Source organism: Pteronotus mesoamericanus, unplaced genomic scaffold (genome assembly GCF_021234165.1).
Source record: "Pteronotus mesoamericanus isolate MK-2021 breed Mesoamerican mustached bat unplaced genomic scaffold, CSHL_Meso_final contig_657, whole genome shotgun sequence".
NCBI classification, from domain to species: Eukaryota; Metazoa; Chordata; class Mammalia; order Chiroptera; family Mormoopidae; genus Pteronotus; species Pteronotus mesoamericanus.
The window spans coordinates 7,186,357-7,211,102 of record NW_026555229.1 but is presented as its reverse complement, the minus strand read 5'-3'; the positions used below and the strand labels follow the sequence as shown (position 1 = coordinate 7,211,102).

General features: G+C 48.4%; 1 protein-coding gene across 1 annotated transcript in view; it reads left to right on the top strand.

The window, feature by feature from the left end:
• The first annotated feature begins 4,511 nt into the window (after positions 1 to 4,511).
• The window catches only part of COL17A1 (collagen type XVII alpha 1 chain), a 41,636-nt gene continuing 21,401 nt past the window's right edge, over positions 4,512 to 24,746 (top strand). The window contains exons 1-19 of the mRNA XM_054581221.1: positions 4,512 to 4,563; positions 6,497 to 6,541; positions 7,543 to 7,647; positions 8,565 to 8,696; positions 9,451 to 9,498; positions 10,305 to 10,340; positions 11,415 to 11,462; positions 12,959 to 13,102; positions 14,340 to 14,498; positions 15,457 to 15,528; positions 16,850 to 16,921; positions 17,725 to 17,793; positions 18,768 to 18,929; positions 19,321 to 19,401; positions 20,493 to 20,537; positions 21,713 to 21,910; positions 22,437 to 22,655; positions 22,938 to 22,967; positions 23,329 to 23,355. Of these exons, the coding sequence (XP_054437196.1) occupies positions 4,512 to 4,563; positions 6,497 to 6,541; positions 7,543 to 7,647; positions 8,565 to 8,696; positions 9,451 to 9,498; positions 10,305 to 10,340; positions 11,415 to 11,462; positions 12,959 to 13,102; positions 14,340 to 14,498; positions 15,457 to 15,528; positions 16,850 to 16,921; positions 17,725 to 17,793; positions 18,768 to 18,929; positions 19,321 to 19,401; positions 20,493 to 20,537; positions 21,713 to 21,910; positions 22,437 to 22,655; positions 22,938 to 22,967; positions 23,329 to 23,355 (1,744 nt within the window). The remainder of the gene's footprint in view (positions 4,564 to 6,496; positions 6,542 to 7,542; positions 7,648 to 8,564; positions 8,697 to 9,450; positions 9,499 to 10,304; positions 10,341 to 11,414; positions 11,463 to 12,958; positions 13,103 to 14,339; positions 14,499 to 15,456; positions 15,529 to 16,849; positions 16,922 to 17,724; positions 17,794 to 18,767; positions 18,930 to 19,320; positions 19,402 to 20,492; positions 20,538 to 21,712; positions 21,911 to 22,436; positions 22,656 to 22,937; positions 22,968 to 23,328; positions 23,356 to 24,746) is intronic.

Genomic DNA, 24,746 nt, shown 5'->3' with positions numbered 1-24,746 from the left:
AGATAAACTAAGCTCTAGTGGCCAGATTTGTTGTATTTTTTTCAGTATTATAAAATGGCTTATGTTAAGTTGTTTCATTCAGCATATGATAAGAGTTTATAATGTCTCCTCTCTCTCTCTCTCCCCCTCCCCTTGCTCTTGCTCGTTCCCCCTAGTCCCTCTATTTCCCTCTCTCACTTTGACAGCAGAGGTCAAGTGTAAGTAAGGGGGGGGGCCTTCTAGAAGCAGCCCCTGAGCATTTAAGTATTGATGTGCTACCCAGACCTTGCTGCAGGCAGGTTCTGCTTAAGCTCAAGAGGCTGAGTGAACATTGTTGTTTATCACACTCTAAAATTACTGCTTTCCTAATCTAAAGTAAAGTGAAATATCTGGAATGATATAATTAATCCAGGAATTTACTGGAAGCAAATATAGAGCCAAAAAAAGGGAAAAGAAATTTTGCATGTGTCCACACTTTAACTGGCCAATCTGGCCCTCCAAAATCATTTTCAGGTGAGAATTACCATCTTGGGTGTTTCACTGCACCACAGTAACTACTGATAGATTATCACTTCACTTTTTAAGTTATAGGCAAAGCCTCAGGCACATCACTTCTTTTGAGAAGCAGTTAATCAGTAGCTGAAAAGTTGGATTCATTATGCCCATAAAATGTAGTAAGGATTTACGAAGAGTTTCGTTTAAAAAGCAGAGTTGCTCCTTCCACCCCTGCATGCTCTCCCTCAGAGCCAAGGCACAGGGCGCTGAGTCAGAGCAAAACTACAGCAGGCGTCAGCCCCTTCAGAGCAGCAGAGGAGCCCGTATACTCTCAGACCCCTCAGGAAACTCACGAAAATCTGGTCATGGAAAAAGCTAAAGCAGACAGTTCTGACTTAAGTGTAGATAAAAACTCCTTATTTTAGTGAAACTGATCAGATCCTAAGATGATACCTGACCGAAAGAAATCTGTGTCTGTGTGATTTGGCTCATTTGTTGTTATTAATGGCAGTAGGATTTAACCAAACATGGCTGCAAACAAGCAGCCTAATCACAAAGGTGGTGTCCAAGCTGCTTTGCTCCCAAGCTATGAAAATCGAGGATGCCAAGCACTACAGGTGGGCAAGCCCATTGCTGGGGTAGATACAAAAGCTCCTGAGACAATCGGCCCCAGGGCATTGGTTTTCTTGAAACTGCTTGGCCCTCCTGGGCTTATAGATCAGTAGCGACTGGATGGTTTTCTTATACTTTGGCCATGTTGTTGTTCTTTTGTTTTAAAATTTAAAGTGTGCAGATATTGGAGTAATAGGAGCTGTAAAAATACTTACAATACCTTAGCAGAGTATAAGAACATTTATTTTTAAAATAGAAAATAGAGGAAAACACTTAGCTTCTCTATTCCATTCTTTGTATCAAAGACCAAGTGTTTAATGAGTCATTAGAATAAGACCTGGTCTATGCCATGGTTTACTACCACTGTCCTTGCTGGTGTGTGTGTTATACCCCATCACCACTGGACCAGTTTTCAGTGGATGTGACATCATTTAAATGAAGTGGAAAGAAAAAAACTCAAAAGTAGAAAAATGATTTTGAATTGCATTTTCTGGCATCAGAAAATGACATGGGATCATTTTTAACATCTTCAATGGGGCATTAACTATGAAATAACCACAAAGCCGCCCCTGAGAAGTACGGATGGAAATTAGCATACTTTTGGAATTGAAAATTTGAGTAATCTGCTCATCCTTAGTTCTAATGAAATGGCCCAAACACCCAAGAAGTTAAAAATTATTCTCCTTGACTGTGCCTCCATTAAGTGGTGTTTTGGGAGAAGAGCACAATGGTGAGCACTGCTGGGAAAGACAGGATAAGGCTCATGCCTGGGCATGTAATTTCACTTCCCTAATGTTAGTTATACTTTTTAAAACTATCAGCACTTACAATGTTTAAAAAGGAAGTCTGGTGGGAATACGGTAGGTCCCAAGGGATGACCCCAGTCAAGGTTTGTGCCTCAACCCCTCATTTCATATTTTATAATCCACTTACAGAAAGATTCTGTTCACATTTGGCTTAAAGAAATCCATCTCCCAACATATTCCTGCCTCTTCAGACTGTCAGTCTGGGAGAGAACTTCAGCAAAGTAACAGAGCTCCTCTGCCCTGTACTTTTCAGGCCCAAGAGATCATCCTGTTCAGTCATGGGACACATTTGAGGGGCTTCAGACTGACAGGCAAGGGGCTATCTCCTTGCACCCACCTGGGGCGTGTTCTGTCCCAGGGTACCTGCCAGTAAAGAGCCTCTAGTCCCTGGTCAAAGTCATCTCATTTCTTAGTGAGAGGTCTCTCTGTGCCCTCTGGAAGTTGGGAAACCCTTGGCTTTTTGCTGTTGATCTCAAAGCTCCATAATTAGGACTTAAGAAAAAGAGTCGAGGGGTGTGGGGGACAAAGAAATGTCTGTTATTTTTCTGGGTATAGAAAGAACAAGAAAACACTTGCCAGTTTTGCTGCTTGGACACTCGGACTCTTACCAAAGAGAGCTGTCATCAGCCTGCCTTGATGGCTACAAGTGGAATAAACTCATCCAGTCCCAAATTTATAGCTACCAGCAGCAACTTTCATTCAGGGATCAAAATAAGCAATAATTTGTGGGAAGTAAACGTTTCCATGGATTGTTATAAGCAGTTTCAGGATAATATTGCATATCCATTCAGGTACCAAACTAGGTTCACCTACCAGTAGCCAGGTGCGTTTGAATGTTTATTCTCCAAGATGCCGCCTGGTTCACATTTAATGACCAATTAAAAAAAAAAAAAAGTGGAGAGGGACTTCAGAGGTACCAAGGTAATTAATGCTTAAACAAAGAATTTCAAAGAGGGTATCTGGTTGTGTGTAGGCTGGCATGACATCAATCGTGCAGGTTGTTGCCGGGATGCAGACAGTCCCAGGCCAGGGTTAGCCACCCAATGAGGCTGGACTCCCTTGTTACACTGCGTGTGGAGCCCCTCCTCTTGGCCCTGAGACACATGCCTACAGAAAGGCCTTCTTTGGCTTCTCAGATTGACCTAGGAGTTTTTCCATGATGCCTCATTCCTTGCCTAGAGCTGGGTTTAAAAAACTTAAACAAGCAAGAAGTTGGCACCTTCAACCCAGCTCTGAAGCTAACTGTGCCAATCTTAGTTAATTCTACTGGGAAGATGATCAGCTGGTCTTATGTAGTCTTGCTTTTCAAGCAGGAAAGTTACTCAGGATAATATTATGACTTTCATGGGCCCTCAGCACTTTTGGCTTTGGGACCCCTTTCTCCATTTAAAACAAAAAAAAAAGAAACTTTTAAAAATTGTATTTTTTATAACTGCTTTGGAAGAAGATAACCCAGGTTGGATTGTGTCTATTTTTCCTTCTGATTTTACTTTTGGGGGCACCTAAAAGTATGATGGGATTAGGCACTGAAGTCACCAGGCCAGCAAAAAATCTTGAAAGAAAAGATGTTCAACTAAGGGGTACCCTGAGCAGAAGTAGCTTGCCCCAGAGTTCTAGAACCCAATTTGAACTTTATCCCAAAAATAATCTCAGGGGAAGGGAAGGGTTGGGAGGTGGGGTAATGGAAGGAAGAGGGCCAAAGGAAAAATCAGATTTTAAGTCCTTCCGGAACCTGAGACAGGGACCTACAGTAAAAAGAGCCCAGCTGGGCTGTATAGTCCTGAATGTTTAGGCCTGAGCCCCATCCCCAGCCACCCCTTGATGGCAGCCCCGCCTCCTCCCATCCACACTCCAGGGCACAATGAACAAGATCTCAATGACTTTCCTTCCCAGAAGCTTAGTAAGCATGAGGGGGGAACATAGCTAACATCTGTGAACATGTATTTTCCTACATATTTCAATAGATTTTATATGTATTTTCTTTATATATTTTTTTTCTATTTATGTCTGCAAAAGAGCACAGTAGGGCTGGTTTGTATTGTTAAAAAGTGTAAAGTTCCATACAAGTATGACCATTGTAATGATTTTTATCCTGATTTCAATACACTAAAGACCACTTTCATACCCTAACTTTAAATAATAAAGCATAAATGCTTTATATTCATAGAGCTCCATATAGAACACCGAACATTATGGGATACATCAAAATGAGTTAGCTGAAAGCACTGAGTGCTTTGACAGAGAGATATCCTTCAGCCATTTGTTACTTTGGCAAAGTATGGAGTTTTTACAGTCTAAGGTCAGGGCAGCACATCTTCCATGTAAGCCCTTTAAAACCCAGCAGGGGGCAGGCAGCCTGCTCAAATACATCCTGAAAAATAAGATCTCAGTACAAGGAATAGAACCTAAATTGGAACTATTAAATTACTCTCTATTTTAGCTGATACAAGAAGTAGGATCACTCATTAAAAAATATGCACATAAGAGAATTATGCTCTGAATCCCAGGAATCAGGTTTCAGGTTCTCAGCTTGAATAGTAGGAATCTATGCGTTTGAAAAGTGAAGGTAAGAGACATGGTTGTTTACGGTTTCTGGCTTTTTCCACAGGTGGCTATGGTATGGATGTAACCAACAAAAACAAGCGAGAAGGCACTGAAGTCACTGAAAGAAGTAAGAGCATGAAATATCTGTTATCATCAAAGTAATAAAAATTTGGAAAGAGTAGGCAACTCATCCCTAATTCCACCAAACTACTGTATCTTTTTTTTCTGTTTTTTTAATTTTTCTGTTTTTGTTTTTAGCAGGTTATTTTGTTTTTTAAAAAACTATCATTTTAAAGGTATTTCCTAAAAAGAACTTGTTCCTTCCTGTGAGATGCCTTTTAATGACTTTCATTTTAACATACTCGTAATCAAAATGTGTTCTACTTTTTCTTCAAAGATGAAAACTGCCATAATAGCATAAACAATAAAATGCTTAAATTTAAAAAAAGAAGATGAAAACTTCCATTTGATATATAGTTTTTTATAACCAGCATTTTTAATGGTTGCATAACATTCTCTTGCATGAATTTGCTATTATATTTTTAACCATTTCCTTATTTAGGGATACAGGGCAACAGAAAACCAAAACAATAACATCGCCATTATTGAAGGGACAAAGTTGGAATAAAAACAATGTCATGGTTGCAATCTACACTGGAAATTGAAAACAGACACATTTCTTTCATGAAACTGCCTAAATAACTTCAAAGACATTTAAACTGTCCCCTCAGCAGCTCTAACTCTTTCACTCATCCTGTGACTTTCATATATCTCCAACAAAAAAAGTTCTGGCTCCACAGACTTGGAACTTTAGGTTAAGAAATACTTTCTTTTTATGTGTTGAAGAATCCCAGAGGTCCATGTGCTGAGAGGGTTAGTGAAAGCTCAAAGCTATTATTCGAATCAAGTTTCCACTTTAGTCTGAAAAACCATTTCCTTTTATGCATGGAGTGCTGTTTCTGCTGTATCCCTCACCCCGTGTTCCTGCTAGGACAACCAAGTTCGTTAGGGAAATGCAATTTGAAGAAAGAAAGGGCGAGGGGGTGGGTAGTAAGACTGGCATGAGGTCGAGCAGTGGTGAGCAGCAGGGCTTCAAGGGCACAAAAAATCCCTCACCATCTTTCACCCTTTTCTCCTTTCATGCCCCACCCCATAACCACATGCATGTGCACATGCACACCACGCATACACATATACCTGGGCGTGCACAACACACACACAGAAAGCTTGATAGGTGCTCCTTTGTGTCCAACACAGGAGTACGTAGTGGTGAGGGTCATGGTCAGAGTACAAAACTGGCCCCTCTGTGGTCTGGGAAATCAATCCCCTTTCCCATGCGGGGAGAGGGTGGCTCGGGAAAGCATGAGGTTTTTCTTCTGTTATTTAGAAAAACAACTCTGTAAGCTTTTATGACCTCCATCGACACACCATCACTTGGAGTCTTGAGAAATTCAGTTTCGGGAGGCAAAGGGACTTTTTCTTCAAGTCTGTCTTTGATGTTCATCCATCCCCTATTTCTCCAAACACCAAATGTTACTTCCCAACCCCCGCTTCCTGCCTACGCCTCCTCATACTCATACCCCAAATTCATTTTTAGAAGTCGAGGTAATTATCCACTTCACAGTGAAATCAGCCAGCATGATGCACTGGCCCCAGCTGAACTGGGTGACCGTTTGGAAGGGTCAGTGCAGAGGAAGAGTGTGACGTGAAGTACTTGAGAGTGACTTGAGGTCCTGGCCCTTCTTCAAAGGCCTGGACTGGATCTAATTGTTAAACGAATGGCATTGACATCAAGATAACTTATTTTTTCAAATCACTGGATAGCTACCTCCTTTGGGTTCCAAAGGGACATAAACTTATTTTCCAGGTAAATTAAACTCCGTTGTCCTCGCACGTATTTTCATGTATAGTGAGGCAGATCACCTACCTCACAGCACAGTATATACAAGTCTGTCAAAGCTAATTTAGTGCACCTGTGACAGAGAGGTGACTTTGCCAAAATACAGGGCTTTCAGTACATGACATGAGATCTCATCTTTCCCTTGTCTTTTTTTTTTTAGTTATCACCGAAACAGTAACTACAAGACTTACATCCTTACCGCCAAGTAAGTGACAGTCCCGAGAGCTTTCTTCGCAGCGAGTCATGTGTGAAGGACTCTGCGTGCGGGCTTTCCCAGGGGCCTCCTGCTCCAGGAGAGCAGACCCAAAATAGCTGAAATCTCTTTCTTCTTTACACTTCTATTGACATCAGTTTATATTCCATAAAACCCACCAGTTTGGTGTGTATAATTCAGTGGTTGTTAGTATATGTACAGAGTTGTGCATTCTTTGCAACAAATCTAGTTTTAAAACATTTTCACTCTGCCCGAAAGAAACCTCATGGCCATTAGCGGTCACTCCCCAGCCCCTGAATGTCTCAAATCTTCTTTCAATCTCTATATATTTGCCTGATGTGGACACTAAAATATTGAAACTCTTATACAACCTGAGCACGGGGTGGGAGCAGGGAACCACCAGTGAGGGAGGCTTCTGTCTGAGTCCACTTTTCCCTGGGGAGGTGCTTATGTTGAGTGGATTCGAGCATGGAGATCTGAGACCTAAAGTCCTGCCCTCCCAGGAAGCCTGGCACACAGAAGAGAGGGATGTGTGGAAATCCCACCCATCAGCCCCCCAGTTTGGAGCATGACAGGCTGCTGGCCAGAACACCAGCAGCACAGAGTGTTGCTTGTCCCTCCAACACTTCTAGGCGCTGCCATACCTGGGGCACTGACCAGGCCTTTGAAAGGAGCAAGCCCAACCCAGGCCCGGCCTCAAGGAGCTATTCATTACTCACTACCTTTTCTAACATTTAAATTTTCCTAACGAACAACCTGCTGTACTTCCCCCGACGACGTTCCTTTTAAATCTGGTAGGATATTTGCTCTAGACATTTGTATCAGAAGCAAATGAAATGAGAGCCTGGCAGCTGCACCATGGATGGGAAAGGGGGGCCAAACCAAGGGGGTCATGGTTGAGAAGCCAGGGAAGGCTTCCTCTGGCCAAGGGATGAGTGGGCCCTCAGAGCTGGCTCCACCCACAAATTATCACCTGCTCTTTGTTTCTGCAGAAGGGGGGACCAGCAATGGCTATGCTAAAACGGGCTCTCTCAGTGGAGGGAGCCGGCTGGAGAAACAGAGCCTGACCCATGGCAGCAGCGGCTACTTAAACTCAGGTAAGTGCCTGCTGGTGAGAGGGGTCGAGGGAAGAGCAGGCAGGGAGAGAGGCCAGCAAGGAGGGGGACAAAACTGTCATCCATCCACATGACCCAACATGCTGTGCAAATGACACAGAACCCAGGAGAGGCGAGACTTTCAAATCATCTGCATTAAAATGGGATCAATTTTCATAATTTCCCTACTATAAATAACAATAATTAATTAAGGAGGGCTTCATGAGGAGGGGCCCCCTTTTCCACCGAATCACTCGCTGGAAGCCATCCCTTTTAGAGAAGGGCATGCACTTCTGAGGGTTTACAATGTGAATGAACAACAATTAAAGAAGCTGAAGGATTGGGTCACTGTGTGCAGGGAATCTGATCCCACACTGCCCGAGTTTCCACGGGGCAAGCGTCCAACACAGGGCCATTGTTCCCCATGAAACGCCCTTTGATGTTAGCTTCCACACTGAAATAAAACAAAACAAGGCAATGGGAAAAACAAGCACACACATAACCCGTGAAGCCATTTTAAAACAGAAAAAAGAAGACCCAGGACAGGCCAAGGGTCAGGCTGACCAAGAGAGGCACCTGCTCTCATCTGTTGAGGGACCTTCCACCCCAGACTCTGCTCCAGGCTGTCCAGCTGTGTGCTCCGAGTAAATGCCAGGCCCTCGGTTCCCGTTCATGGCAGACCTGTGCAGCAAGGACCCCCGCCTTCCAGTGGCCAGCGTGGAGAGGAGTGGCAGGAACAATAATGCCACTGCCATTCCTGAGCAGCTGAGGGAATGCTGAAGGGGACCCTCTCAGGGCTGACGCCCTGTAGCCCCTCCATAGGCCCCCTTTCGTTATGAGCAGCCTGGTGTACTCAGTTAACATAAGAGATGGCAATCTGCTCAAGGGCTGTGAGGACTGACGCTTTCCTCCGCTTGCAGGTGGAAGCACCCGGGGCAATGCCTCCACCTCCAGTTACAGGAGGGCTCATTCGCCTGCCTCCACTCTGCCCAACTCACCAGGCTCAACTTTTGAAAGGAAAGCTCACATCACCCGCCATGGAACATACGAAGGTATCAGTCCCACGGACTTTGCCCCCTCATATTTCTCTCCACTATTCCTTCATTTCTTGTAAGGACTCACGTTACTTGGAGATTTAGGTGATCTACCCACCCCATCGTTCACTCATTCATTTAGTCACTTCCTCCTGTGGTATTTTACGTGTTTGCCACCACACCGAACGCCTTGATGGATGCTTAAATGAATCGGACATGCAGCTTGTCTTCAAGGAGCCTATAGTCTAAATAGACAAGTTAAAACAACAGATAAAAATTATAATGCAAAGTGTAAGGGGATTATCCTCTCTGGCTGAGTCTACAGGGAAGAGTCTAGTGGGGAGGTGGCATCTGAGCTGGGCCCTCAGGATGTGTAAGATTTTGATACCAGAGGTGGGCAGACGAGGAGCTCCAGGCTGTGGGAGCAGCAGCCCAGCAAGCACAGGAGGAGAGGCAGGGCTGAGGCAGCAAGCGGCAGTGATGGTTGGTTTAGCTAAGAGGGCTTGGGAGCCTCAGCATCAGTGCTAGGCTCAGATGTTTGGACTTGACTCTGCAGAGAGTGAGAAGCCGCAACGATTTTTAACAAAAGAGTTGATCATATTGGAGGTGCAGGGGTAGCATTCTGGAAAGCCATGTGCAGGAAAAATAGGGAGGAAAGAGGTTGGACAAGCTCACTTGTCCAGGGAAGGGAAAACTTGGCTGGGACTAGGCGGGTGGCAGTGGGGGAGGGCTGGAGGAGCTGGAGGGGCTGAGTGTTTTATCCTCTTCTCAGGGAGCTCCAGTGGCAACTCTTCTCCCGAGTACCCTCGAAAAGAAATAGGTATGTCCTTCCCTTATTTTCTGAAGAAATGGTCAAAGGAGGCACCAGGAAAGTGCCTCGGGTGCAGTGGGGAGGGAACATCATGAGTTCAAGGTTTCTTCTAAGAGTTTAACCTCTGCTGACCTGTTTTTCTTTTGCGTTTTATCCTGAAACATTTAAGGGGGCTGTCAGCCACATTACCTTGCCGTCATAGCCTTTGCTCATGAGGCTACAGAAATAACAAGCTACTTATACAAGGCTCAGGCATGGACAGATAAACCCTAGGGCCAAGCAACTTCTACCATAGCGGCTTCAAAGGGGCACGTGTTATGCCAAGTGAAACCCAAGCGTCTTCCCTTGGCCTTAAGTCTTTCATCCACGTTCTCGGATTCTCACCATGCATATGAATTGACGACTTGGTCATTGATTGTACAGTGGTTATAGTTTTACTTATTTACTTTCAGTGGGAAAACCATGGTAATCTCTAACCAATAAATAAATAAATAAATAAAGGAAAGACCTGGTTCTCTTTTGATACATTTGATCAGTGTGTAGTCAGGCAGTCCAGGTGGATCATGCTCCTAAATGGATTACCTCAGCTAACTTAACACCCTAAGTGCACTGGGGCCTTGCAAAGCTTTGTCTGCCTTTTGGCCATGTGCTCATCATTTATCGAGCATCCTCTAGCCCTAAGGAGCCCTATCCGGGAAAAACATACTGTGAAAACAAACTGCTCCCCAGCCCACATAGATCTATCCCCATGTGAAAAAAATATTTAGCATGCCACCTCTTATATGTGCTTAAGATAACTTTTCTTTGTTTCTCAGCATCTTCTTCAACCAGAGGACGGAGCCAAACAAGAGGTGAGCTCTATCTCTGAGTTGGATTCAGTTTGTTCAACAAGTATTTTCTGAGCATCTAATGTGTGTCCAGCCTTGAGCCAGGAAATAGGAGGAGTGCAGAAGAATGAGTAAGGCACAGCTCTGCCCTCTAGGAGCCTACAGTATCCTGGGAATCTTTTGCTGGCTCTACCAGGATGGGAAGGGTAGATATGAGGGCAATCTAATAAGCACATGAGGCAGGAATGAAGATACATGGTAACCACCTGGGCAATAGTTGGTTCTGCTGTGGATCGTGTGAGGTGCTGGCGCTACATCTTGTTTCCCTTCGCATCTCCTGGTTGACTCTAACAAGATGTGCTGTGATTGCCTTTATGCATCAAAACTGAGCAAAAGCCCCTTTCTTTCCAATTATTCCAGGGGCCAAAGGGCTCTGTGGCAGTTTTGTACTCCCCACACCTGCCCATGGATAAGGCTGTAGAAGGGAAACGTGGTCCCAGAGAAAGCTGCCCTTGATGAATCTGGTGAGGAGCAAGCGTCAGGCCCGTGAGAAAGGCAGAACCATTCCCAGGCTTCGGGAGTTCTCGAGGACCAGCCTAGACTTCCTACAGGGCTCACTGCACCAGTGGCTTGGAAAGTTAGGAACATGCCAACCACCCACAGCTTTGGGCTGAGAGTTGAAAGATACCAGTCTTCCACCTGAAGCTAATAACATTAAACTATGCACTTTCCATTTCTGAAGATGCCAAAATGGCTAAGTAAACACTATAGGTTGTAGAACTCTCTTACTATTGCCTGAGAGACCCTGGAGGCAGGAGAGAAGCTTGGTTCTGGAAATTGGGAAATTGGAAAGGGGGCGGTCATTGATGATTGTGATGGAGCCATGCTGTTCGGCCTGGGGTTTCATCAGAACATCTCCAAGGGGCTGGAGGTGTGCGGTGGGCAGGTCAGGGTGTAGGGACAGAACATCTCCTTCTGAGCAGTACTCATCCTGGGTATACCTAGGTTTCCTGCTCCCAGGACACAGAGGTCTCAGTGCCAGGCACTGGTTCCTGAGTCCCTCCATTCACAGCCTTCTCCTCATCTTCCTTTGTACAGAGAGTGAAATCCGAGTTCGACTGCAGAGTGCGTCTCCATCTACCCGATGTAAGTGGTCACCACCTTGCTGAAAAGAAAGGACCCAGGAATCCAGGGCTGTGTGTGTGTGTGTGTGTGTGTGTGTGTGTGTGTGTGTGTGTGTGTGTGTGTGTTCAGTCTCTCAATCAGTGAATGTCTCTAAGGACCTTCGGTGACTGGCACCCTTGGCTTGGTGCCAGGGGTAAGGCACTGGGTCAGTGGCAGTCCCTCCTGTTTCGTACTTCACAAAGTGATGGGGAGAGAGTCAACAGCCAACCATGACAGCTCAGGGAGTCGGGGGAGCAGGGATCCTGGGAAGCCTTCCTGGGTTAGTGTCACTTGAAGGGAGGCTGAAGGGTCGACCAGTTAGTCTCCACGGGGCGAGCGGGCAGAGACGTTTGAGGAACAGATGATGGGACCCTGGAGAAATGCTCAGTGTGGCTGAAGGGAAAGCAGCAGAAGGAGACCTAATGGGAGTGTTAAGATCAGGGAAGGCCAGAAGTAGTGTGTGAGAGTTTTAACTAGATCTCAAATGTCAGGGATTCCCCCGTCTCAGTCTGCTGACTGTGTCACATTTCTGTTGTTCTTGTGAAAGGTTATTTGACATTTGGACATGAGCCCCACTATCAGGACGGGAGCCAAGTACAAAGAGTAGGAGGAGAAAGAGCTGGGTGGGTGGCTCAGGAATCAGAGATGGGCACTTGCCGAAAGAGCTCCCTCCGTGCCTGGGGTCGTGGGGTCTCACCGTAGGCCCAAGGACTCTGTCTCCCCTGAGCCCTTCCAGGCTTACAGTTGCTGAGTCCAAAGGATACGCGTCTCAGCAGAGGGGCCCCCAGCAGTCCTGCAGCATGTGTTGTCTGCAAATCTCTTCGTCTCCTCTTGTGCATTGCCCCTGCACCAGGCTTCCCTCCTCCCTCCCTCCTCTCCTGTATGCCAGGTGGAAGGTACAGGGAGTCTGCTCTACCATATCACCCCACTACAAATAATTTCAGCCAGACAGACTTGACATTAACTCACACAAAGCAGCATAAAGTTTAGGAGGTCGGGGCACAAATCCCTTTGACACTGCAGGGCACACAAGGTCAGGGGCCTGACACCTGAGGTGTCCTGTGCAGGGGTTGAAATCACTATTGAACCACTTGTCTCAGGGGGCCTGGTTCTCTAACTGCCCTAGGTATAAATTTCCCTTGATCCAGGATGACAGTATCTTCGAGCCACAGGGTCTTCCAGCCACAGAATTGCCCCTGTGGTGTCTGACAAGGTATAATTATAAAATATCTACCGACAACTTTGACCTCCTTGTAGAGGCACTATATTTATGAGGCCGTTAATATTACAAAGTGCCAGGTTAATAAGTGCTATAAATTGAAAAATGCAAAAGTTATAAGACTAACCAAAAATGTCCCAGCATGTGAAGCAGAGGCCACCCTCCCTCATATTCAGAATGCCATAAATGTGACTCCCACTGCACTTGGACTCTGGAAAGAATCCTGGGACCAATGAAAAATGCGAGGATTCTTTTACAGGGACAGAATTGGATGAAGTGAAACGTTTGCTCAAGGGGAGTCGATCGGCAAGTGTGAGCCCCACCCGGAATTCCTCCAACACACTCCCCATCCCTAAGAAAGGCACTGTGGAGACCAAAACCGTGACAGCGAGCTCCCATTCAGGTAAGCCCCACGGCCCAGGGCTGCCATGAAGGGAAGGGAACAAGGTGGCACATTTGTCCTGGCCCAGGAACTCGACCATACCCTGGCAGGCCTTTCCGGCTATGGCCAACCACTGCCCCTTATGCAGCATGAAAATGTGGGCTGTGCCCCTCTTACGCCTGCCTGGTCAGCCATCCCATGGCGCACTGCGGTCGGGCTCTACATCCTAGAGACTCTTGACATCTCCTGGGAATGTGCTGGCCAGGCTCCCCAGATGAAGACTTTGTGTTTTAATTCATTTGTTCAGTGAATGTTTCGTATACGCCTCCTCCATGCCAAGCACCAGGCACTGAGGAAAGGCCATGAACAAGGTAGACACGGGCACTGCCCTCATGGCGGTGAGGGCCTCTGGGGGGAGTCAGATAACCTGAGAGATCTCAGTTAAGGTCAGGTGAATGTTGTTCAGCACTAATTTTTCATGTGCCTACCAGGTAGGTGTAAGTAGGTTCTGGAGGAGGCACACAGAGGAATGAGAAGATCCTTAGGGAGAAGGTGAGAAAAGAAGCTTTCCCGTCATTTGCTACTGGAAAAAAACAGACCCTGAGATTGTGATCTTCTGTTTGTTTTTGAATACAAAGCCAAAACCTCAGAGCACGTTATGACCTGTGTGGCTAGCTCCACCTCATATAAGGAATAGGCAGAATCAGCCTCAGATTTGAAGAAGCACCAAAACCCCCTCTTGGAGGCAGAGTGCCCCCTGGGTCTCATTGGCAAGGAGAGTTGACCCAGAAAAGGCTGCCATCCATGTGGTGCGGCCCTGGAAGCGATGGCTTCCTACCAGTGCTGGCTGTGTGCCTGGAATCCCGCCCCCAGCATTCGCTGTGGGACCTCATGCACTGCTCCCTGGCACTCTTGAAGGTGGAGACAGGAACAGACAGAGTGAGAACATTGGTGGGGACAGGAGGTGGGGAGAGGGACTTAGGAGAAATGGGCAACCTCGTAGTAAAAGTTACCTGCTTTAGGCTTCAAGAGCCAGCAAGAATTTCTAAGCCAAGAGATCGAGGTTGCCCCTGCCCCAGGGCCTGAGACAGAAGTGGGATGACTAACGGCCCTGGTTTGCCCTGGACGTTGCTGGGATGTGAGACCTTCAGGGCTAAACCAGGAAAAGTCCCAGCAAACCGAGCCAACTGTGTCGCCCCAGCACAGAGTGCTGCTTTGTCTCTCACTGGGGTATGTCTGTCTATCTGTCTGTTCTCAGTGTCTGGCACCTACGACACAACCATCCTGGATGCCAACCTTCCCTCCCACATGTGGTCCTCCACCTTGCCGGCGGGGTCCTCCATGGGGACCTATCACAACAACATGACAACCCACAGCTCGTCCCTCCTCAACACCAACGCCTATTCTGCAGGATCGGGTATGTGACACGCAGTGCACATCCCCCCCCACCCCCGGCCCACCTCACTTTTACCTGGCGCTGAATGACCCTGCTGGCGTTCACCATCCCCACAGCTTCCTAGGGGCCTTCCAGTGGCCAAACATCCCAAGGTGTTTCCACTGGAACTTAGGTTCAGTTCAATCTCTAAGGCAGGGGTGTCCAATCCTTGGCCCCCAGGCCGCATGTGACCTAGTGTGGCTATGAGTGCAGCCCAACACAAAATCATAAATTTACTTAAAACATTACTTAGTTTATTACTTAGATATGTACATTTTCTATATTAGTGATCACAAACTTGGGACCTGCTCAATGATTTTATAAGATTATCGAAATTGCTAACGCATAATTAGGGTTATTGTGTGAGGACTCTTTTGCTTATCTGTGGTGGCAGATACCACGAAAATTATGCACGGACCTTTTTTTCGCTCATCAGTTTTTGTTAGTGTTTTTGGACTTAACGTGTGGCCCAAGACAACTCTTCTTCTTCCAGTGTGGCCCAGAGATGCCAAAAGGTTGGCCACCCCTGAGGGTGTTTCTTCTGGTGGGTCTCCTATAAAAAGAACTATATTACACAGAGCATCAGAAAAAATGCAATGGGAGAGAACATGACAACAGATGCAAGGAACCTAGTTTCAGTTCGTGTGGACTGTGTGATCCTGAGCAGGTCATTTAACTTCTCTGGGTTTCAAGTTCCTGTTCTGTAAAATGGTCACTAACAAGTGGGGCTTTGGCCAGAGCCACTGTCCACACGAGACATGACCAACCTATGACCACCCCTTGGCTACATTCTAAGGCACACCAGAAAGAGCCTAAGATTTTCCTAACAACAAATTTAACAAAATATACAAATGCAATGCTGGTGTTTCTTCTGGAGCTGCAATGGCACCCCCACTTCCGGGCTGGACATCCCTCTCATCAGCCTTCCCCCCCTCTGCAGTCTTTGGAGTTCCCAACAACATGGCGTCCTGCTCCCCTACTCTGCACCCTGGAATCAGCACCGGCTCCTCAGGTCAGTGCTCACCCGCTTCAGCCGCCTTTTCCCATTGGTTTGCTTTAAAAGATGATAATAATAGGGACGTTCCTTCCTGGTGAGGAAAATCTCATGGCTTCTAGAGAAGATATCCTTTCTGCCCAGAAGCATGAGGACGTCCCTGCATGTGTTGTGCACCAGGCAGTGGCCAAGGGGCTGCAGTAGAAGGCACAGAGCCCGCCCTCCATCAGAGAGCCAGCTCAGTCCCCAGGGGAGAGGCCTACGTGAGGGCGGAGGGGCCAGAGATCTCTCTTACATGTTTCCTCTGAGAGGCAGAGAAATGGGAGTAAAGAAGCTAAGTGAGGCATGGCTTAGGACATTCCAGGTAAAGAGCATTGTTAAGTTAGAAGGTTATTACTCCAGATCTTTTTATAAATATAGTAATTCACTGAGAGCTCAAATTTATTCACTCTATTTCCACATACATTGAAACCACCTAGATGTAAGTTACCAGCTGCATCATTTTTGTTTTTAAGGAATGTGCCTTCTCCCTGCAATATAAGGACTAGTAAATACAATGATGTGGGCCTCCTTATTTGCTTGTCTGGCATATCTCCAAGTGCAAATTAGGTGTTCTGAGGTTAAACACCTCTAATTGACTAGCATCCTGTCAAACCCAGAAGACACCTGGTTCATCTTCATTTCTTCTGCTTTTGCTGATCTGCTTTGTAAAGTCCTGACTGAGGGTATTGGATCATGACCTTGTACACTAATCACTAGATAGGATGGAATAAGAGAAGCCATTGACTGGGAGGAGTGAGCTTCTGCACATTGTTGCAAACAACCAGCCTTTGAAGTCCGAATGGGGGTGGGGAGAGCGTGCCATGTTTGAGTCAGAAGGAAGAGTTCAAGGGAAAACAAGGGCTATGCCACGCCTACGCCTCTTGGCCCTCTTGTGTCTCTATCCCATGCCCACAGTTCCCACACTGCACACCAAGGCAACTTAGGGTGCTGTAGGGAACAGGGAACCCTGTGCTACTTTTAAATTTCAAGGGAATTTTTAAATACAGTGAAATCTTTCAGACCCTATGATAACTACCACTACAAGTTGTGTGGACCCAACTATTCAAAAAACAGAACTGTTCGTAACTTTTGGCCTGGGATGGGGAGTTGCTCAATAAAAAAAAAAAATTGCTGTGTCACTTAGAACATGAGAACTGAGAACATCTGGGAATCTGTCATATGCAAAGGCCTTTATCATGAAAGTGGTGTTGGGGACTGGTGGGGGCGGGGAGGGTGCCTTAAGCTGAGGAGCCGCCACTGTGCTCCTGCGCTCAGCGGCCTTCAATTCCTCTCACAGTGTTTGGCATGCAGAACAACCTGGCCCCCAGCTCCTCCACCCTGACCCATGGCACGGCCACCACCTCCACAGGTCAGTAGCTGAGGTTTGGAGCTTAGGGCTGAGAAGTAACCCTTCTGTGCAGCTATAACTCACAATATCCCTTTTCAACAACTGAATCCGAGGGACCAAGTTGTCCCTAAAAAATCAATTGAACTTTCCCACCGAAGAAACCCTCCGCCGTAGAGATGCTAACCTTGATCATTTGCCAGCTCAGATGAGTGAAACCCCAGGGGAGCATTGCTGTGAGTGTCACCTGTATATCCCTGTGACTGACTGCTGTCCCTGACGGGCCACTGTTGCTGCAAATCAACCATCTGTCTGACTTTATGGTTCACTTCCTGTGCAAAACTGGGCGAGGGTGGACAGGAGAGGCATGAGCATCAGCCTTGGCCCTCGACTTGCTTACCGTTTAGTTGGAGTAGAAAGTACAATAAACGTGAAACGTTGGGGGATTCTGTGAGACAACATGAGTGACATTGTGCGGAGCAGGTGTGAGGGCTGTAGGAGTCAGAAAGGAAGCTGCTGTTGGCGGGGCTCGGAGGAGTTCGTGGGGGCGGTGACCTTGAGACCTGCCCTGGAAGGATGAGAATTATACCAAAGAAAGTTCCATCTAAACTCTCATTGCTGCCCCCATAGCTCAAGAGAGTTGATTTCATTATTCGTTATTCTTCATGTCATGATTCGTTCATGATTCGTGTTCAGTATTATTGCCTTACTCTTACGTGGGGAGGCTGTCTGTCTGTCTGTCTGCCAGGGCCGGTCAGGCTGCTTCCAAGGTGTGTGGAGCCGCCCTCCTACACTGTCCCGCTTACTCAGTGGTTCCTCTCTTGCAGCGTATGGTATGAAGAAAAACATACCCCAGAGCACTGCCACGGCAAGCACTGGCGTGTCCACCTCTGCCGGTGAGTGCTGTCCCCAGCCGCCAGGGAGAGCTGCTCTGTGGTGACAAGGCATACGGGAAGGGGGTATATATAACCCACGGGTGGTCAACAGCCTGCAAATGGGCCTCTTGGTTATTTCCAGAAGTGAGCAGAGATGAGCATCTCCCTGACCTTACCTTGACCTTTCTATCCAAGGAAGGCAGGAAGCGCCTCTCAACCTGCCTAGAGTCAGACACTTACACCTCAGCCCCCACCTTTGTCTGGAAGCCCCTGTCCTGCTCCTGTTAAATGTCACCCACTGTAAGAACTGGGGAGCCAGTGAAAGCTGCCACACCCTCCCTGCTTTCTGTAGAATCTTTAGCAACTCAGGCCCACAGCCCAGGGTTGGCTGTTTCCTCCGCTGCTCTGATCCCACTGTTTCCCCCCAGACACTGTTCTAAGTCCAGAAGCCACAGATATGAGCAGGGCAGGGCTAGGTTCCTGCCCTCACCAGGCTGGCAGTTCCAGTGGAGGCAGATAAACAAGTAGCCAGAAGACACATGATAATTTGAAGGAAAGGTGAGGTAGTAGAAAAGGTGACGTGTGTACATCAGACGGGTACTCAGGAAAACACCCCCAGGATGCTACCACTTGAGACCTGAAGGATAGAAATGAAACCACCGAGGTAAAGAAGGGCCCATCTGAGAAGGGGACTTCTGTCCATTCCCTAACGATCCTGTAATGTCCAGGTGGGAGGCAGCCATAGGCCAGCCGCCCAGTACCTCTCACATGAACCCAACCTCCTCATCACCAGGCCCGGCCACACGGGAGGTTGTCTTTGGTCCCCACAATGCTTTTTAGCAGCCACTGTCAGGGAGACCAAGCCCCTGGGACACACCCCCTAATCTCCTTTTCCTCCTCCTTCCCTTCCTTCTCCTTCCTCTTCTGGTCATTTCCTCCCTCTGCCTTCTCCTGGCACCTTTTTCTTCCCCCTCACCCACTTCTTCCCTCTCTAGCCTGTACCACAAGTGTCCAGAATGACGACCTCTTGCACAAGGACTGTAAATTCCTGATCCTTGAGAAAGAAAACGTGCCTGCCAAGAAGGAGGTGGAACTGCTGATCATGAACAAGGACAGCGGGAAGGTCTTTACAGCCTCCCCCGCCAGCATCGCTGCAAGTATGTGAGAGTCCGAGTGACTCAGGTTTCAGAAGACAAGCAGATAGTGCAGGAGACCCAAGGTCTTAGCAAGGTGGTTTGAGATGCTTTAATAGTGAAAGCACAGTCACCCATTCAAATAAAAAAAAACTGTCTGCCTTACTAGGGTGTTCCCAGGGTCCACCTTGAATGCAGACAAGCCAGGGAAATTCTGGAAAAGAGCTCCCAGAGGGGTCTCTGGAGAACAACAGCAAGATTCCCACTCACAAACACAGATGGGGGACTTAATCCCAGGAAAGCTGGGTCCTCTTCCTACCAGGCTAACCAATACCTTCCCAAGTGGGACAGGATGTACAGTGTGGCTGGAGAGTGGGGAGCAAATATCCCAGATTGTCATGGGTTGTGTGCACAGCTTCCTTTTCAGAGGACACCCTGAAAAAGGAAAAGCAAGCTGCCTACACCGCCGACACCAACCTGATCTCGGAAACTAATGGTAAGGTCAAATCTGGTCACTGTCCACCTTGCCCTCAGCAATCCACATTTCATTTATTTATCTGTCTCCTGAGATCTCACCACTCAGAGTGTGGTCCCTGGACCAGCAGCCATGGCAACGCCCAGGAGCATGTTAGAGATGCAGGCTCCCAGGCCCCACCCAGGCCTGCTGAGGCAGAGCCTGCATTTTAACAAGCTTCCAGTCAATTTGTGCATGCACAATAATGAATCAAAAGCTTTCCCATGATACATGTAAGGTCTATAGTGATATTTTCTCCTCACTGTACTCATGCTCCCCTAATTTTCAGAACTAATAGAAAAATACTTTGCAAAGCACTTGCTAGCTTTACTTTTTTCTTCCCAAATATCTGGATCCTCTCCTAGTTAAACACATTGCTTCACTGCCCTGCATCCTCAACAATCTCTCCAAATCCCTGATTTCAGAGGGGTCCATAAAGGAAGGGAAAACTACCTCATAGAACATTTTTAGATAAATGCAAATGAAATCAGCTACAGTCCTGATAATGCCTAATTCTAAGCCTTCTAAGTTAGCAGTGCCTTACATTTTAGGGGTGGAAATGAGGCAGTGGAGCCCAAAGACCCTTTTAGAATCTGATGAAAGCTGTAAACAGTTTTCCCAGAAAATTCCACACATCCCACAACACTCCATGGTCAAATAACATCAGAAACTCATGAAGAACCCTCCTCCCAGCCCATCCTTGCTGCTGGCTTCCCTCCATGGCAGGTTAAGAACTTGTGTTCAAAGTCCCTTAACCAAAAAAAAAAAAAAAAAAAAAATTCAAGAGCCATTTCTCACAAGCACATTTATTATTTGAAAGCAAAGGTCACCTAACATGATCCTCTGAAAATGTCTTGGCTTTAAAGGTGTCAGGTCACAAGGGGGTTATGACACTGCTTTTTTCCACCACTAATTGTTTGCCAAGCCCTGTCTGCCATCTAGTACTCAAGGCGCCGGGGAAGGGGGCTCATCTACCTAAAGCCCTGCCCAAAATCTACACACAGGCTGTCCTGTGGGCCCCTCCCATTTAAAAGCTCGGATCAAAACCTGTATTCTCGGTGTTTGTCTTTCAGGAGACTTGAAGACGGTGTCCACAAAGGGCAAGGCGACCTCTACAGGTAGGTGACACTGCAGGGCCCTGCAGTGACAGCAGCCCGTGGGGCCAGCTGTGGTGAATGCAACAGCTGAGGCCCTCTCCCCTGGACACCTGAGTGCATCCAGCGCACACCGGAGCCACCCAGCTCTAATGAGTGTCCCTGAAGGCTGGAGGGGAGCAGAGTGGAAGGCAGTAGAGGGGACAGGCCAGTTAGAGCTGGCTGCAGAAGCTCAGTTCAGGGGCTGCTGCTCACAGCATGCCCCCGCCCCACCTCCAGGCACCTGCTATCTGCCCTCAAGTCCAGGGTCTCCCCACACAACAGGAGCAACACCACACAGTAGGGCTGCCGTTGTCTTACCCGCCCAGCCTCCCAACTCACACAGGCTGCAAGGTGATGCTAATTCACATGTGTCTACAGCCCTTAACACTCACCTCCCTTCCTCCTGTAGCCTTGTAAGAGAGGCAGAGCAAGACTGAGCACCACGTTTTAGACGTTAAAAACCAGAAAAGTTTTGTAAAAAGACAAAAAAAAATTTTACTGAGCACCTCTGAAGTGCTGAGTGTAATTCTAGGCACTTGGGAATTACAAAGAGTTGTGAATACTGAGACATGGGGATGGGCACGCCCCTGGTTTGGGCCTAGCAAAATGCAGGAGGTGGTAGCAGATCAAAGTTCACAGTCAAGATTTTTACATCTGGCTCTCTGTGCTGCGTCCTCTGCTAATTACCTTCCATGCCTCTCATTTCATCCCACAACCATCCTATGAAGTAAGTAATCTTTTAACCTTATTTTATTTTTAAAGAAAGAGAGAGAGAGAAGGAAAAGGAGAGGAGAAGAGAGAAAGAGAAAGGAAGGGAAAGGAAGGGAGGGAGGGAGGGAGGGAGGGAGGAAGGAAGGAAGGAAGGAAGGAAGGAAGGAAGGAAGGAAGGAAGGAAGGAAGGAAGGAAGGAAGGAAGGAAAACAACAGTTCAGGGTCTCACAGCTCAAGCTTGGGATTGTCAGGCTTCTGCTCTTCACCCGCCACGCCCCGTGTTCATTCCATCGGCCAGCCTCGTCCTTCACCGGGCTGCGTAGGAGCCCGAAAGACCCACTTACATTCACTCAGGCCCACAGGAAGTCACCAAAAGCCAGCGAATTTAGAGGCAAGAGAGCAAGAGCCACCCGCATTCACCTTACCCTTACCCCTCTCTTCCACAGAAATCCATGGCTATGACCGACAGAATGGCATCAGCGGTACTAAAGGTGGCATTGGCGGCGGTGTTGGCGGTGGCCCGCTGGGGGCAGCGCCAGCCTGGTGCCCCTGCGGCTCCTGCTGTAGCTGGTGGAAGTGGCTGCTGGGCCTGCTGCTCACCTGGCTGCTGCTCCTGGGGCTGCTCTTTGGCCTCATTGCTCTGGGTATGTGGCCCCACTGCCCAAAGGACAAGGTTGGGACTAAGGGGCCAGACATTGTCAGTGCAGATGGGGAAACTGAGGCTTCAGGAGGCACCTGGACCAGGCCCCAAGGCCACCTAGTGGCAGAGCTAGGATTCTAGTGCCGCCCTTCCCCTCCCACCCTACCCAGACTGCTGTCCCCGCAGCACCTCTCTGAGTGCCTTGCTGCCCTGAGTTGTCAGGCCATGCCTTCCCCTAGCGTTTCTGCCCTCCAAACCCTGTTGGGCTCACACCAGTTCCCAGGGAGAGTGAGCGCCAGCGCTGTCACCTTCTCCGGTGAGAAGACTGACCCCCGGGCCAGGTTTCTTGATAACAATTTTGAGTAGCTAATCCACCTGGTAGCCATTAGCATTCCAACAAAATGTCCCTGCGGCATGAAGAAGCTGTCACAGGCCCCAGAGTACCCAGCTGAGGCTCCCAGTGGGGAGTGAGTGTGCGCTGGGAGGGCTCTGGCTCTGCCCCTGGGCTGACGCTGCCTGTTGTGGTTCAGCGGAGGAGGTGAGGAAGCTGAAGGCCCGCGTGGAAGAGCTGGAGCGAATGCGGGACAGGATGCAGCAGTTTGAGAAGAGAGGAGGGAGCAATACAGATGAGCTGAAGGGGGAAGCGCCCTGGGTGAATGCAGGTGTTGACAAGACTGGGCTGGGCGACCACAGCTACAATGACCTGTGGCTCTTCGTGAAGCAAAAGCTGATGATGGAGCAGGAAAACGGTGAGCTCAGGGACCGCAGACGCCCTCCACTCCCAGTCCCCTCCATCCTCCTGGGACGGAGGGAGGGAAGGAGGGAGGGAGGCCAGCACTGTGAACCCATTTTACCGTTGGGAAAACTGGCACCTGGAGAGAATTGCCCTAGCCTCGGTGTCTGCCCCCTATACCAGAGAGCCTGTGTGTGTGTCTGTGTGTGTGTGTGTGTGTGCGTGTGTGTGTGTGTGTGCATGTGTGTGTGTGTGACAGAAGATACGTGGCTAACTCAGGGTTTACTGTCTCTCGCAGGCAATCTCCGAGGAAACCCTGGCCCTAAAGGTATTGCAGTGAATGGAACCCCTTTTCCTCTCATTTCTTGAACTTGGAGTTGTGTTTTCTGGTGGACTGGAAAACTTTTTTTCCAAACTGAAGGATGGGCAGTAGAAAAATCTTACGGTATCTATTGGGAAGGTTGAGAATTGGCTTTACTGTCAGACTATCTCAGAACAGGAAAAGACCTAAGGCCTCCTCTAAGAGGGGCCCAGTGACATGCCAAGTGACACAGATGGAGACAGGAACCCATCCCCGAGGCCTCACCTTGAAATGCGGTTCACCTGCTGTCAGCTGGTCTGAAATTCTACAAGAGAAAGGGCCTTGGGTTCTCACTGCATTCACAGTCTTCTCATCTTTCTTATTTTAGGTGACATGGGAAGCCAAGGCCCTAAAGGTAATTTTTACTGTAAATATTAGTGAGGCTGATGGTGTAAAGCAATCGGCGAGTGTCAGAGGACCCACCTCTCACTCTCCTGGCCACCGCACCGCCCACCCTGACCCCAGGTGGCAGGACCTTGAATTGCAGAACAGCCTGCTACCCTTGAGCTCCTGGGGCAGGGGCTTCATGCCAGAGCAGGGGTCCACATTGCTGTCCTTCACCCCTTCTCGGGGCTCCAGGGCCTCCCAGAACATGGGCCCTCAGGTGGCCTGTGTCAGGAACCTGCATCTCCCCCAGCTCCAAAGGGCAGCCTGAGGGCAGCTACAGCACAACGTACCCCTTGACGCCCTGCAGATTTCTAGAAATACAGATTCCTGGGCCCTGCCGAGAATCAGGTGTCCCTGAAGCAGAGCTCTGGGGCTAAGGTCCGCCCGCCCCCCAGGTTAATTCTGATGAATCAGGCCAGGAACCACCATTCCAAGTGAGCAACATGCTCCCTGGGCCATAGCCGAGGGGGGCTGGGGATGAGACCCAGCCATCAGGAGCTGAGCTCTCGGGGCGGGGGGCGGGGAGCGGGGGCGGCCAGGAGGAGCAACACCACCTGCCTTCGGGGGATGTGCAGGACGCAGTCACAGGAACAGGTGTCGCACAGGTGGGGACAATCTCATGCTGATGTGCAGGGCACACACTTAGGTGCTGTAAGAAATGGATGTATATCTTTAGAAAAGTGGCTTGACAATCAATGGGACAGGCCCGTGGGTAGGAGGAAGAGGTCCCAGGGACCCTTGATCTAGCTGAGTGGGGGTCACAAACTTCAGTGTGTATGAGAATTGGCTGGAGATTCTGGGCCCCACTTCCAAAGCCTCTGATTCTGCAGGAATAGGTGGGTGGGGGCCAGGGGTCTGCAGCCTTGATCACCCCAGATGGTTCTGAGGACAGGGGTACATGGTTTATACTGAGAATCACTGTTTAAAGTGACAGGGCCACCTCTCTGAGCTCCACCTCCCTTCCCAGGAGACCCCTGTGCAGGAATCGGGGGTCCTCCACTTGGTGGTCTTCACTTCAAGATTCCCTGCCCCCACCCACATTCCCTGGGTCACCAGCCCCACCCCACCTTCCCCAGGACTCCAGTGTGCAGGCCACACCCCTCCTGACCATGCTGGGGACCCTGAGCCTGCAGGTACTATAAAATACAGGGTGCCCAGTTAAATTCAAATTACAGGTAAACTGCAAATACCATTTCACTGCAAGTATGTCCCAAGTATTACATGTAACATACTTACACTAAAAATTTATTCAATGTTTATCTGCAACCCAGACAACTGAGCACCCTGTATCTTCATTTGCTGCATATGGCAATCCTGCCTAAATCCCACCTGGTGCCTCCTTTAGGTAGTGGCCCAGGC